The sequence below is a fragment of the Aquarana catesbeiana genome, linkage group LG04 (assembly GCF_042186555.1).
Source record: "Aquarana catesbeiana isolate 2022-GZ linkage group LG04, ASM4218655v1, whole genome shotgun sequence".
Classification (NCBI taxonomy): Eukaryota; Metazoa; Chordata; class Amphibia; order Anura; family Ranidae; genus Aquarana; species Aquarana catesbeiana.
Window position 1 is genome coordinate 400,967,148 of NC_133327.1, and position 16,029 is coordinate 400,983,176.

Genomic DNA, 16,029 nt, shown 5'->3' on the forward strand with positions numbered 1-16,029 from the left:
GTTACATTGGTGGATATAGACTGCATTGGTGGCACAGGCAGCATTGGTGGATACAAGCTGCATTGGTGGCAACGGCTGCATTGGTGGCAACGGCTGCATTGGTGGATACAGACTGCATTGGTGGCACAGGCTGCATTGGTGGCAAAGGCTACATTGGTGGCACAGGCTGCATTGGTGGCACAGGCTGCATTGGTGGATACAGGCTGCATTGGTGGATACAGGCTGCATTGGTGGCAAAGGCTGCATTGATGGGCACATGCTGCATTGGTGGACACAGGCTGCATTGGTGGATACAGACTGCATTGGTGGCACAGGCTGCATTGGTGGCACAGGCTGCATTGATGGGCACAGGCTGCATTGGTGGATACAGGTTGCATTGGTGGACACAGGCTGCATTGGTGGACACAGTCTGCATTGGTGGATACAGGCTGCATTGGTGGATACAGGTTGCATTGGTGGCACAGGCTACATTGGTGGACACAGGCTGCATTGGTGGACACTGGCTGCATTGATGGGCACAGGCTGCATTGGTGGCACAGGCTGCATTGGTGGCACAGGCTGTATTGGTGGATACAGGCTGCATTGGTGGCACAGGCTGCATTGGTGGATGCAGGCTGCATTGGTGGCAAAGGCTGCATTGATGGGCACAGGCTGCATTGGTGGACACAGGCTGCATTGGTGGACACAGGCTGCATTGGTGGCACAGGCTGCATTGATGGGCACAGGCTGCATTGGTGGATACAGGTTGCATTGGTGGCACAGGCTACATTGGTGGACACAGGCTGCATTGGTGGATACAGGCTGCACTGGTGGATACAGGCTGCATTGGTGGCACAGGCTACATTGGTGGACACAGGCTGCATTGGTGGACACAGACTGCATTGGTGGCACAGGCTGCATTGATGGGCACAGGCTGCATTGATGGGCACAGGCTGCATTGGTGGATACAGGTTGCATTGGTGGCACAGGCTACATTGGTGGACACAGGCTGCATTGGTGAGCACAGTCTGCATTGGTGGATACAGGCTGCATTGGTGGACACTGGCTGCATTGATGGGCACAGGCTGCATTGGTGGCACAGGCTATATTGGTGGATACAGGCTGCATTGGTGGACACTGGCTGCATTGATGGGCACAGGCTGCATTGGTGGCACAGGCTGTATTGGTGGATACAGGCTGCATTGGTGGCACAGGTTGCATTGGTAGACACAGGCTGCATTCTTGGGCACAGGCTGCATTGGTGGCACAGGCTGCTTTGGTGGACACGGGCAGGCTGCATTGTTGGGCACGGATAAAGTTGTTAATATTTATTTTTATAACTTAATTCTGCATAAAACATAGGTGTCATTTCATGAGATAATTTATGAGGGCATGTTAGGGGTGGAATTAGGGGCGGAGCAGGGTAGGGGTTGGGCGGGGCAACTGGTGGCGAGTAACCCTTGAGGCCTGGCTAGTAACTCAGGACTTTAAATTTTGAGCCCTGCCCTATACAGCCCACTTCCTGTTTCTTGTCTGGTAAAAAGCCTAGGCTTATGACATCATGCACAGCTCTTTCTAGCTCTGGTGAGAGTTTGCCAGGAAGGGGGGGGGAGTCATAAGAGGGCCAATGAGAGCTGCAGAGCTGGAGGTGTCCCTCTGTGTAAATCCAGGAAGTGAACAGGCAGCAGCTTCATCTGCCCAGTTAAAATAGATGCTGCCAGACTTAGTGGAGGGAGATTTCTGCAGCATATTTGGGAAGTACAGAATCACAATATATATAAAATAATATGCAAAGTGGTTGGAGGGAAGCTTCAGAATGGCAAAGATGTTTTTTTACAAACTATGTGAGCAGACTGCAGTTCCTCTTTAAAAATGTCTCACTATGTAACAATGCGTGCTGACTTGGGCTCTGAGATTCTCTATATATTGTACAGGAGACCTAACTGCCACAAAAAAGAAACCCTGCAGACATCACAGCTTATTAGCGAAATCCTACTCGTCCAACGAGCAGACAAATGACAGATACAACACTCCATACACATCCAGCAATCACATTCCCATACATTTACTATTCACGCCGCACTTCCGCCCTTACTGAAGGCTGCCGTTATACATCACTACAGCGCGCCGCCCTTTGACGTCATACGGAGGTGCCGCCGGTTATTTCAAAATAAACTTCATGTAACCATTGCGCCAAGCTGCAGGATGGTTCGTTCGGTGCCTCGGGCTGCTATCAAGGCCGCCATAAAGAAACGGCTTCCCGATCTTCGTCTGGAGACCAACGTGGACCTGCTGGTGAGAGCCGGAGACGTGTAGAATACATGGGGGGCTGTGTGGACGGACTGCTCTGGTATTGGTTGACGATCTGTGAAAACTGGGGTGGGGTGTGCTCTTCACACAGTAATGAGTAAGATTAAGACGTAAAAGGACATTTGAAATCTTATTGGGAACAGTGCTCCTTTCTAACCACTTGATTATGGAGCCAATTCTGATATTTCTCTCCTACATGTAAAACTCAGGCTAAAAAATGATGTAGAATCCCCAAATGTTGTATATTTTTTTTTTTTAAGCAGCGGCCCTAGAGAATAAAATTGCGGTTGTTGCAATATCACATGGTATTTGCGCAGCGGTTTTTCAAACATAATATTTGTTTTCTTTTATTGGCGTTGGCAAACAAGCACCTCCCTCCCCTGCACTTAGCCCATCTTAGCAGGTGGAGGGCAGCGGCTCCGTGTCCTCTCCTCCATCACAGCGGCTTCCAGCGTGTGGCTCCTTCCCTCCTGCTAGGCATTCAATGGGATCACCTTTCCTTTCAGCCAAGCTTGATGGGTCTCAAAACCCACTTCCTGATTGGCCGGGAGGAGGTTCAGTGTTTCAATAATGAAAATGTATTCGCTGTTGTAACACACCTGGGTGGGCTCTGTTTGTGTTCTCTGCTTTATGAAGTGGTGTAGATCGCTTCCCCTTGTGAGAAGTGTAGCGATCTACAAACGCATCAAACTGTGGAGAACACCCCCCTGATACTAGAATCTCGCAAGACATAGCGAGATTACAGTACCAGAATTTCACTGAAACAGAGGTGTCCATTTATTAAAGTGGTTGTTAACCCATTTGTTACTACAATCCCCTCTGTTATAATAAATGCTGTGCCCCACTGTATGTATTTTCTAAAAAAATCCACCAATAAATACCTTATTTTCTAGCACCGATCGGCAGTTACATGACCGGCCGTCTCTCCTCTCCAGGTCTGACAGCAAAGCGGGCGGAGCCGAGAAGCCCCTGCTGACGTCAGCAGAAAGGAGGAGAGAGCTGAGCAGCGCTATAAAATAAGGTATTTATTGGCGGATTTTTTAGAAAACATACAGCGGGGCACAACTTTTATTATAACAGCAACAACACTAAGTTATGATACTGGTGGGAGCGGGGAGGAGGACACAGGAGCGCAGAGAGCAGGGCTGCGGATGACAGACGAAGGCACGTAAACTGACCACGGTGTCAAGGCTCAGCAGCCATGATAAACCGTGGTTCGTTTACAGAGGGGAGGGCAGATCAGCCAGGTTTTTTAGGTGTTACAGGGGGCCAAATGACACAGCACAAGTTCTCCTCCAATCTGTTTCATAAACCGTTAATGAACTGAGATCATAAATGGACACCTTAGTGCAGACTTCTGGGAAAATTGGTGAGCCAATCACACAAGGAGGAAATTACATATCTGGGGGGGGCATTCTGTACACATTCCGTGTACAGAATACCTCTAGGTAAGCATATTGCATTGCATTTTACATAAAATTACAGAGCTGCAGATTGAAAAGGAAAGGTAATTTTTAATAACATTCAATCACAATATGACTCGTGTCGCAAAAAATGTGTAGTTACCCTTTAAAGGCTGAAGGAAAAACTGCGAGCAGGCAGGTTCTTTATTGCAGAAGAGATTTGCATTCTCTCTTCTGCAATAAAATACACTTACCTGCCTGATCACAGTCTTCTGTGAATTGTCCGCAGAGCTGCGTATGCGCATTGACATTATATTTCCGGCATAGTGCCAGTATGCTGGGATAAATAACTCCAACGCGTATATGGGAGTGACCTCCTACACCAGCCAATCAAGATGGCGAGAAACCGCCACTTGGACAGCTAGCTCAGACTTTTCAGTGTGCTGCTGGGAGACTGAGCTAGCTGCTCCCATGCCCTCCACATCTCCTCACTGGAGGGGCAGAGCAGAGAGTGGTGACTGAATCCCGAGAACTGAGTGATAAATGGTCTTTGATCGCTCAGTTCTTGGAGTAGAGCCAGTGGGGGACAGTTGCCGCTGGCATTTGAGCTGTAGCCACCTAGGTTAGTATGATTGTTTGTTTTCTTTTTATTCTTTTCCCAAATTTCTCTTTTAAAGGATTAGTGCAGCTGAGATGAGGGCAAGTTTTGAAGTGACTACTGGGTAAGTTGTAGTTTATACTTGCAGATGGGGAGTGGTAAAAAATAGATGGTTGAGATGCATTTTTACCACTCCCTTAAGCTGCAAAGGTAGGTGGATGGGGGTTATACACCTGTCGTAATGCTCTTGGATGAGTCAAAAATGATTCAACCCCTGAGCAGTAATGCCACCAAATGTTAGATTGTAGTCAGTGGGGCTGCAACCATGAGCCAAGTGCTATGTATTCACATTCAAACAGCCCATTTGGCTGTCAAAAAAACAAAACAGGCATTCATGAGTCGATCCTATAGAATCCTGAATGCATGTCAGCTGTGCCTGTGCTGTTCTGTGAAAAGTGTTCCATAAAGCCATGGTTCTCAACCCTGTCCTCAAGTACCCCCAACAGGCCATGTTTGCAGGTTTTTCTTTATCTTGCACAGGTTCTTTTAATCAGTCAATGGCTTTGTATTTTGGACAGCTATTTTATCTAAGAGAAATTCCCAAAACCTGTTGGGGGTACTTGAGGACAGGGTTGAGAACCACTGACATCAAGCACTTAGATTTCACATTTCCTGTGTTGCTCTGGTCAGTAGAAGTAGTCTCGCCACACTTTAGCGGTGTTCGGTCCCCCATAGCGCTTACTGGCTCCTCCCTCAGACCCCTTTCACACTGGGGCGGTGTGGGCGTTAGCGGTAAATCGCCGCTAGTTTTAGCGTGCGCTTTACTGCTGTTTAATCGGCGCTTTTCGGCCACTAGCCGAATACACCACTCCTGCACCGCCCCAAAGATGCTGCTTGCAGGACTTTTTTTCCATCCAGCAAGTGAACCGCCCCAGTGTGAAAGCACTCAGGCTTTTGCACTGAGGTGGCTTGAGAGGCACTTTACAGGAGCTATTATTGGTACTAAAACACCTGAAAAGCTCCCCGGTGTGAAAGAGGTCCAGGACCTCATGACAATACAGGATGGTTGGGAAGAGCTCCGGAGATTTACACTCCCAGAAGTGTAATTTCCCAGTGCGTTTTTGGGGACCATTTCTACTAAATGGAGTGGAGCTGGCAAAGGGAAGGCCAAGTATTTACCATATGGTTTTTTGCAGGTATGGCTTTTCACAGATCGTTTTACTTATTGAGTGTCCTCTCCTCTTATCTCCTCCAGCGCCGGGTCTCCCACTCCTGGGTTTCACCCAAACTGCTGGCACCACAACCAATGAGGTGACAGCTCCCTTGGTTGGGGATAAGTAAAATTGCGAAGTGACACAAGGCTCTATGTTCCAGCTGGGTCCCCCTGCTGTAGTTCTTACCTGTCCATCCATGCCTGCCTGTAACTCTGTTTTTAATGTGCCTTGTGCTCGTCCAGAACTTCTGTGTCTTCAATGTGCCCTATGTGCCTGTGACCCCAAGTTCACCCCCAGAGTATCCTGTGTCACCCCGTAAAAATGTTGAGCTTTGTGGACCTCCGTGAGACATGTGCCTCTACACAGCTTCAGATATGCTTTTGTATCTCCTGGACTGTCTTTCTCAATGGATACAGACCACTGTCTTTGACAGTCTTGGCCCTGGTTCACACCAGTGCGATTTGTCATGTGATTTTTTTAAAGTTCAAAATCACATGACAAGTCGCACAACATTGCTGGCAATGGAACCTTTGAAAAAAGCGTGACTCAGAAAAAGGTTCCTGCACTATTTATGTTGGATTTCACGCATGAAATTGCACTAATCTACGGCCTTGAAACTCCTAATCCTACATATCCCTGCAAGAAAGAAAGTAAATACCTCCTCTGTTATTAATGCTACCAAGCACCACTGACTGGGGTCTTTACAGAAACTGTCAATGGTAAATGTATACCCACTAATAAAATTACCAGTAAGAAATATTTGACATCTGTTCTGTTAGGTCAACCTTTAATGTATGTGTATAATTATTTTTTTTTTTTTTTTTTTTTTCATACTATCAGCTAAGTTTAAAATGAGCTTCTAGGTTTCATATTAAGGGCTATAACTGATTCACTTTACTAGTTCATGTGGCGCCCTTTAGAATGTACAATATGAGTATAATAGAAGTCTGCACCTGATTCATAACAATAAAAAAAAGATGATTTAAAAGCAGAAAGCTATCCAGAGAGGTTATTATGGGAATTTTGCAGCTTGGACTTTCATGGGTACTGAATGCTCAGAATGTAATGAGCCTCTAATGCAGGACTGCATATCCCTGTTGGCTAACGTAGTAAGCGTCTAATGTGGGACTAATGTAGTAATGTAATGTGGTTAGGTAGCAATGAAGTAAATGTAAAATATCTTATACTGTAACTTTACTTGTTTACTTCAGATCTATTTAAACTGCGTGCTGTTTCTCCAAAGATTGGCTACAGAAGCTCGACTAAAGGCTATTGAGGAGAGATGCTCTGTGATAAAGCCACAACATATCAAAGCTGTGGCAAAGGTATAACAAACTTTTTTTTTTCTTAAGAGTAATGCCGCGCACACACGAGCGGCCTTTACGGCAGACTTTGCCCGTCGGACTTTTCGGCGTACTTTACGATGGACTTTCTGAATGAACAGACTTGCCTACACACAATCTACCAAAAGTCCGTCGAATTCATACGTGATGACGTACGACCGGACTAAAACAAGGAAGTTCGTAGCCAATAGCTGCCCTAGCATGGCTTTTTGTCCGTCGAACTAGCATACAGACGAGCGGACTTTTCGACCGGACTCGATTTTGACGTATTGATTTAAAACATGTTTCAAATCTAAGTCCGTCCAACTTTTGAGAAAACAAAGTCCGCTGGAGCCCACACACGATCGAATTGTCCGATGAAATCCCGTCCACCGGGCAAAGTCTGCCGTAAAGTCCGCTCGTGTGTACGCGGCATAACAGTCTCTTTTTTTTTTTTTTTTCCTTACTTTATTCAAGTTGACTTGAAGATTTACTATGTTATAGGGAGCATCTAGTAATGGTTATTATGCCTAAGCAGTACCCTAAAAAAAAGTGCCTTTTGTTTGAAAAATAATAGTGCACTTCCTGGCATGTGAGGTTGTCTAGACAGTGCCTACAGCCTCATAGATGTTTATCTGCAGAATGAGATTTAAAGCAGAGTTCCACTCAAAAGTGGAACTTCTGCTTCTCTGTCTCCCCACCCCCCATCTGTTGTCACATTATTTGTCACCTTTCAGGGGGAATGGGTACCTGTTTTTGACAGGTCTCCTTCCCCACTTCCGTCCCTCGGAAATTCAGCCCCCTTCCTCTGCCGCCAGACCAATTAGAAAGCACAGCACAGCACAGTAGGGTACTGGCTGTGAATCACTGCCAGTTTCACTTACCAGGAATGGAGGCGGCAGCAGCACCTGACAGCTGATCCAAAAATCAGCTGGGGTGCCCACATCGCGGGAAACCTGGACAGGTAAGTGTCCTAATGTTATTAGTAGCTGCTGACTTTTTTAAAATTTTTTGGTGGGTGGGCAGGAGCACTTCATTAAAGGGGGGGGGGGGGGTGCAACTTCCAAGGGAACATTTGTCTCCGGAAGGGGGGACCTGTCAAAAACATGATTTTTATGCAGTCAGATAGAGCTCTCTGCTCCTATTCTCATGCTCTCCTTTGTCTCTTTTAACACGTTTTGTAAAAAGCCTACTGTTTACAGAGATCCATAGCACAAGGTTAGGGAATGACTAATCCTTTGCCAGAAATACATTGTGAGAGGCTGTGCATGTTTTGGAGAGGGTAGGAAAGGATTAAAACCCTTGTCTGTTTTTCACTGCTATCCAGGGCAACGTTAGGGAGATTTACCCCTGCTTTCTGTCCCAAATTCACCAGACAGAAAGTTGGGGCAATTCTGCAACAGCAACACAGACAGAAGTAAAAATGTAACAGGGGTTCTAGCCTTCCCTTGCATACAATTTTTTTAAATAGAATTGTATTCGGCTTTTTAATAGTTTTTGAAGCGCTTTTGCATTAAGAAAAGCTCAAGAAAATTGCATCCCTTTAAATTCTATGTATGTCTTTACACTGGTCTGTTGTGGTGTAACACAACTCCCCATTGAAATGCATTTAAAACGTGACAAAAATGCACCCGTGTTGCGTTTTTGATGTGATTTTTGAGTCACATGACAGCACGTTCTCGGCTTTATAAACGGGATGCAGAGGAGATCATTTTCCTACTGAGAAAAAACTTCAGTTTAATAAACCATACTGTATAATTTTCACATGTGGTCGGTTTTGGTAACAGCCTGTTGTGTTGCGCTTTGTACATACATTTTTCTTTTGATGTAATTTATATATTTATTATTTTGTAGATGGTCTTGAAAAAGTCAAGAGGTTGAAAATCAACTCTGGATTGTGAAATAAGATGCCTCTGGATAACATCTTGAAAACTGCTTTCTTTTCTTTAGTTATTTTGAATCTTTGGTATCTGTGTATAGGGCTGGGGAAAAAATCGATTTAAATCTTGAATCGAGTTGAGAGGTCAAATCGATTCAAAATTTAAGCAAATCGATTTTTTTTTTTTTTTTTTTTAAGATTTAATTTTTTTTTATTTTTATTTTTTCACCGAGCCGGTCCTGAGGAGCTGCGGGCAGGAGTTTTTAGGTGAGGCCGTGGCTTCGGCCTAGTCCGTGAGGCTCTTCAGGACCGGCGTGGTGTCCAAAAAAAAACATTTTGAATCGTGAATTGAGGTTTTTTTTATTTAAAAAAAAAAAATCGCAGATTTTTTTTTTTTTTTTTTTTGAAAATGTCCCAGCCCTATCTGTGTATATATTTTATATATGAATAGCTTGCAGTGTAGATGAAATATGCCATGGTCAGCTAAGCAATAATGCACTGTATTTTATTATAAATGTCTTGGTTTTTATGTATATTTATGTACAGCAATATGTGTAAATTGCTAAATTAAACATTGTAGAAAACATCATCAGTTTTTTTTTTATAAGCTTGTTTGGTCTGCTCTGTATGTGCAGTCTAGTATTTTGTGTTTGTACATTCATATATGTAGCACTGTTATCTGAGAGAACAGTTTACCTTTTGTATGTGGCTTTAGCCCTGGTTCACACCAGTGTGGCTTTGAAATCGCAGTACTTCAATGTGATTTCAAATCCGCAGATCAGTGCGATTTGGATCTGCGATTTCATTGTTTCCTGCAACTTCATTTAACAGAAGTCAATGCAAGTAGCAATGAAATCTCAAAAGAAGTGCAGGAACCTTTTTCAAAGGTGCTGCGACTTGAGTTGCGACAGTTTAAACATTTCCATTGCAGAAAATGGGGTGCGACTTGACTGACAAATCGCATTGGTGTGAACAAGGGCTCAGTAGCCTAAGGGAGCTAATGATTCTTCTGCATACAGGGAATACAAAACTACACAGAATTACCTGGAATTAGTTCCCTTTAATTCTTGCTTGTTATAAATAGTATAAAGCTGTTCTGTTTTAACCACTTCTTCAGCTTTCATTCCTTTTTTCCCCTTTTTTATTGATCAGAGCAATTTTTACATTTCTACAATGGGCCTGTTTATTCAGCAATAACTTTGACATTGCTTAAAGCGATATTAATCCTGCAAGCAAACCATTATTATTATATTGCAGCTTATCAATTTTTATGCCGTGTACACATAATTCCGCCAGCAAAACTCTGATGAGAGCTTTTTGTCAGAAAATGCGACCGTGTGTATGCTCAATTGGTCTTTTGCTGGCGGAATTCCAGGCAGCAAAGATTGAGAGATTGAGAGCATGTTTTTTTTTCTATTTTTCGGTCGGGAAAAGTTCCTATCCGAAAATGCGATCATCTGTACAAATTCCTACGCATGCTTGGAAACAATTCGACGCATGCTCGAAAGCATTGAACTTCATTTTCTCAGCTCGCCGTAGTGTTGTACGTCACCGCGTTCTTGGCAGTCAAAAGTTCAGAGAACCATGTGACCGTGTGTATGCAAGCCAAGCTTGAGCGGAATTCCGTCAGAAAGAAAATCCAAGTTTTTTCCGACGGAAAATCTTCTTGTGTGTATGGGGCATTAGATGTGACTGCTGCATTTGTTTTCTTTATTAGGCTTTCTTTTCTTTCTTTTCATCTTGGTATTCATCCATTAAGTCTCTTTGTTTTTCAGCAGAACAAATGTAGCAGTTAGAGGGATGAGATTATTTAACACTTACAATGGTCCAGCTTTTATTTATTCATGTAAAACCTTTATACCAAAAGGAGAAAAACTGTTGGCGTAACTGCAGTGTAAGCTGGACTTTGGCTTCAATTTGTTAGTGTATCTAAATCTGCATCTAGCACTCCTCCCCAAGGCTGACAATGTGGCTGTCCACAGGTGCTTCATCCAGAGAGGGGGCACTCTGATACAGGAGGTGTATTACTGACCAGATCACCAGGTGAAAACGGGGGGGGGGGGGGGAGCCTGAAAAAGAAAAATACAGCTGCCACTGTTGGCTGCAATATATTACATTTTTGGGTTTAATACCACTTTATAGGGCTAGTTCACAACACGTGCAGTCCAGTGCAATTTTTTTTTTCTATATCCTTTAAAAGTGCATGGATAGTAGGTTGTGTGGTTTCCAGTGGCATAGTTCATAACAGTGCGGGCAGTTCCAAGAAAAAAAAGTAGAACATGCTGCAATTTTTCTGCACGGATCTGTACTGGAACACGGTAAAATGCATTGCAGAATGCACATGTCCTTATTTTAAAGTGGTTGTAAACGATCACCTTGTAAAACAAACCCATTCAGTTTAAAATAAAAATGAAAGGCAAAACATTTAAAAATACAATATATCACATTCCCTCTGTTCTCAGCTGGATAAGAGCTTTGGGGTGGAGAAACAGCAGTACACTGAGCTTCCCAGTGAAAGGCTGTGTGGAGGGGGGGGGAGGGGATGTCAGGACAAGTCTGATCGTTAAAGAAGAGCACACTGAATTCCCAGCATAGCTAGAGAACTGACCACGGTGTGTTCTCCTGCCTAGTGTGGTCAGTTTTTAATAGGAAACCAGAGGGGCTGGCAGGAACGCCAGGGATGTCACACAAAGGAAGCAATACTAAGATAACAGGATACTTTCTCATACAAGTACATAGTATAGCAGACACATATCAGGAATATGAAGGTTAAGGTAACTAACGCTTTAAGGGCCCTTTCACACTGGGGCGGGGGCTGCGTCGGCGGTAAATCGCCGCTATTGTAAGCGTCGCTTTACCGTCGGTATTTGGCCGCTAGCGGGGCAGTTTTACCTCCCGCTAGCAGCCGAGAAATGGTTAAAAGCCACCGCAAAGAGCCTCTGCAGAGGCGCTTTGCCGGCGGTAAAGCCGCGCTGTCCCATTGATTTCAATGGGCAGGAGCCGTATACACTCTGCTCCTTCACCGCTCCAAAGATGCTGCTAGCAGGATTTTTTTTTCCCGTCCTGCTAGCGCACCGCTCCAGTGTGGAAGCCCTCGGGGCTTTCACACTGGAGACAAAGCAGCGGCACTTTCGGGTCGGTTTGCAGGCGCTATTATTAGCGCAATAGCGCCTGCAAACTGCCCCAGTGTGAAAGGGCCCTAAGGCTTTTCTTTATTTTCGCCTGGTGCTCCCAGACAGCACGTCTGTTGTGTTTAAATAAATAAATAAAATTCTGCAAATGTAGCTGTTACAAGAATGAGACAAATCATTTACCACTAACAGGAGTGCGTGTCTCTAATGGCCAGCTTTTATTAATTTATGTAAAATCTTTATCCCAAAGGAAACTTCTGTAACTGCTTGTAAAGTATTAGCTGGAGTTTTTGGCTTCAATTTGTTTTGTGTTACCAATTTTCACTTCTATCAGTCAAGCGCTATCGCACACATATACAGTACATCTGCTATGTTTAGAACTTCTGCCAAGCAATCTCAGCTATTTGATTTGAAATGTATCACTCGATTCGATTACAACAAAGTACTGGAGACCCTTCATTTCCATGTCTAGTTGTATAATCTGTACAAATCTTTGGTCTGGTTTTGTGACCTCCTCTTCTTCCTCTAGTGGTCCGAAGTTCCTAAATCCCTCAAAGTGACCCTACAGAATGACTGTAAGGCAGGACAAGGTCTTGATACTCTGAGATCAGAAGAAGTGGGTTGAATGATGCTGGGTGTCCAACATGGAAGACCAGCATTGTTGGATTGGTGATCAAGTGAGTATAGCAGCCAGAGCTTTGGGGGATCCATTATTTTATTTAGTTTTTATTTTTTCCGTTTATGCTGGACAAATGCAAACCATGGCTGGCCGTGTTGGCACCACCCGGCTTCAATCTGAAAATTTGAAGGAAATTTGTGGCTAAACTGTTTAATTAATAAAGGCTGCTACAATGTTTGCAGGAAAGTTGGTTTTTCTTTTTTTATAAAATCTATTTTACCTAATTTTTGTTACGGATAGACAAAGTATAGTGTAACCCCCCCCCCCCCAAAGACCATGTCTTTGGGGAGGGGGGGAGCAGAGAGAGGGGGGTGGACACACTCTACAATCCGGTTAGCCAGACTTCAAACAATTTAAAGGGTAGGTACCGTTGCTGTACCTTAAGACATCTTGCCCAAACTTTAGCAAAAGTCTTTGGACAACCCCTGTTATAAAATGTACAGTGCCTTGAAAAAGTATTCATACCCCTTGAAATTTTGTCATGTTACAACCAAAAAAGTAAATGTATTTTATTGGGATTTTATGTGATAGACCAACACAAAGTGGCACATAACTGTGAAGTGGAAGGAAAATGATAAATGATTTTACCAATATCTGAAAAGTGTGGCGTGCATTTGTATTCAGCCCCCTTTACTCTGATATCCCTAACTAAAATCTAGTGGAACCAATTGCCTTCAGAATTCACCTAATTTAGTAAATAGAGTCCGCCTGTGTGTAATTTAATCTCAGTATAAATACAGCTGTTCTGTGAACCCCTCAGAGGTTTGTTAGTGAACAAACCGGATCATGAAGGCCAACGCACACACCAGACAGGTCAGGGATAAAGTTGTGGAGATGTTTAAAGCAGGGTTAGGTTATAAAATCCCAAGCTTTGAACATCTTGCAGAGCACTGTTCAATCCATCATCCGAAAATGGAAAGAGTATGGTACAACTGCAACCCTACCAAGACATGGCCGTCCACCTAAACTGACAGGCCGGACAAGGAAAGCATTAATCAGAGAAGCAGGCAATAGGCCCATGGTAACTGGAGGAGCTGCAGAGATCCACAGCTCAGGTGGGAGATTCTTTCCACAGGACAACTATTAGTGGTGCTCTCCACAAATCTGGTCTTTATAGAAGAGTGGGAAGCATAAGAAGTCCCATTTGCAGTTTCGAGAAGCCATGTGGGGATTGTGGTGGAAAACTAACACCATATCACCCTGGCCTGAACCCATCACCACCCCTGTGAAACGTGGTTGCAGCATCATGTTGTGGGGATGATTTTCTTCAGCAGGGACAGGGAAGCTGGTCAGAGTTGATGGGAAGGTGGATGGAGCCAAATACAAGACAATCTTAGAAGAAAAGCTGTTAGAGTCTGCAAAAAACTTGAGACTGGGTCTGAGGTTCACCTTCCAGCAGGACAATGACCCTAAACACACAGCCAGAACTACAATGTAATGCAAAGCATATTCATGTGTTAGAATGGCCCAAAGTCCAGACCTAAATCCAATTGAAAGACTTTAAAATTGTTCACAGAGGCTCACCATACAATCTGACAGAGCTTGACCTATTTTCCAAAACAGAATTGACAAAAGTGTCACTAGATGTGCAAAGCTGGTAGAGACATCCCAAAAAAGACTTGCAGCTGTAATTGCAGCGAAAGGTGGTTCTACCAAGTATTGACTCGGGGGCTGAATACAAATGCACGCCACATTTTTCAGATATTTATTTATTAAAAAAAATTGAAAATCGTTTATCACTTTCCTTCTACTTCACAATTATGTGCTACTTTGTGTTGGTCTATCACATATGGTTGTAACGTGACAAAATGTGGAAAATTTCAGGGGGTATGAATACATTTTTCAAGGCACTGTATCTTGATATTTGGATACACTAATTGCTTCCAGAATTGGGTAGGAGGAGAGGTCTAGCAATGCCCATTCGGCTATGGTAGGAACTCAGTATGGAAGCCCAGCACTATCTCTACACTTGTTGACTGCTTATGCATATTAAATATCCAGACCAGTGCCTTCTCTGCTAGCTGGGGTGTGCGTGTAATCAGATATCCTGCTGATGTGGTTTTTGAATAACACTAACTATTCAAATCATATAAAATAGCCTGGTTATTAGCGTTGTTGCTTTTCACTTGTTACCTGTTGTAGTTGCAGCAATGGTAAATTTTAAATATATGACACTACTTGCCTGGAGTTTGCATGTTCTCCCTGTGCCTGCGTGGGTTTCCTCTGGGTACTCCGGTTTCCTCCCACACTCCAAAGACATGCTGGTAGATTATTTGGAACCTGCTAAATTGGCTGTAATTTATGTAATCAAAAAAAGTAGGTGGGTATCTGCGCTAACTATAATAACATTGATAATTGAAAGCAGCCGGGACGGTTTGTTGATCATCAAACAATAAAAATAAAAGTCCAAAATGCAGCGCCTAAATTCATATGACAGTTCTTTCAGTGAAGAGATAGAAAATATGAAGGACCCTTCACCAGCTTCAGCGTGTATGGAAAAGCACACCACACCCAAGTGAACCCAATCTGCTTACCAGAAGGTAATGATAAATGAGCATATAATCAATCACAGGAAATCAGGGTGTCACGCTCCAAATACTGCAGGTAAGTCGCAAAAGATCCAATCATCGAATCACATATAGCCACCAGCTCATCAAACACAAAGTGGATATGGTATCTGTTCACCAGTTTGATATTACAAAATGGAAAGAAATAAGGCAGCAATAGTGAAGCCTGTAGGTAAAAGAACATTAATTTATTGTAGTCCACTTACAGGTAATTGTAGAATACAGGCATCATGATGTATAGTAAAATCCGTGGCTCTCAGCGTGCTTGCATCGGCCAGCCTGACATGTTTCATCCAACAGAATATCATCAGAGGCGTGGAATATATGTAAAATGGTGAGTTAGGGACCTTAGATTGTAAGCAACTTGAGAGCAGGGACTGAAGTGCTTTTAATATACTGTATATTTAAAGCGCTGCGTAAATTGAAGGCGCTATATAAGTACCTGGAGTAGTCTGCAGTGAAAGAAATTGGTAGGCAGTGCTGTCCTTCTGTACTTGCTAGCTGGCTGTCTTTGACTCTAATGGCTCATTTACACTTGCTTCAAAATTTTAAAGCACTCTGAATGCCAATCAAAGCACCTGTCATTAAATAAAATGGTAAGCTTACAGTCCAGTTTACATGTTGTGTTTGCTTTGCTTCAAAATTGATACCCCATGTTGCTTTTTGGTGCTTCAAAGCATCTTCAAAGCCTCCATAGAAGTCTATGACAACGCTCACTTACAATACCGGCAGCTCTTGAGAGGCTTTTATTCAGATTTCGCTTTGCTTTGTTTTGGAGGTATTGCAGGTATGAGATATCCTAGGATGCACTGGTAAACCAGCAAGTGAACCGGAAAGACGTCATTAGCAATCACTTTAGGTTCATGTGTATATATGCTGGAAGTGCCTGGTGCACGTCTGGTGTGGAGCAGCAGGAAGGTGAGCTGGGTCTGGACTGGAACGGAGCA

At 43.6% G+C, this 16,029-nt stretch overlaps 1 protein-coding gene across 1 annotated transcript; it reads left to right on the top strand.

The window, feature by feature from the left end:
• Positions 1-2,097: 2,097 nt before the first annotated feature.
• CENPW (centromere protein W) lies at positions 2,098-9,294 on the top strand. Its single transcript, XM_073629132.1, has 3 exons — positions 2,098-2,274; positions 6,716-6,829; positions 8,681-9,294. Exons 1-3 carry the CDS (start codon positions 2,185-2,187, stop codon positions 8,705-8,707), a joined length of 231 nt encoding a protein of 76 aa, XP_073485233.1. The 5' UTR covers positions 2,098-2,184; the 3' UTR covers positions 8,708-9,294.
• Positions 9,295-16,029: the final 6,735 nt, after the last annotated feature.

Bases quoted from the DNA above. Each gene is read 5' to 3' on its own strand.
- CENPW (XM_073629132.1), top strand. From the start codon at position 2,185: ATGGTTCGTTCGGTGCCTCGGGCTGCTATCAAGGCCGCCATAAAGAAA. The intron at 2,275-6,715 runs GTGAGAGCCGGA...TGTTTACTTCAG, and splicing joins AGACCAACGTGGACCTGCTG to ATCTATTTAAACTGCGTGCT. The intron at 6,830-8,680 runs GTATAACAAACT...ATTATTTTGTAG, and splicing joins ATATCAAAGCTGTGGCAAAG to ATGGTCTTGAAAAAGTCAAG.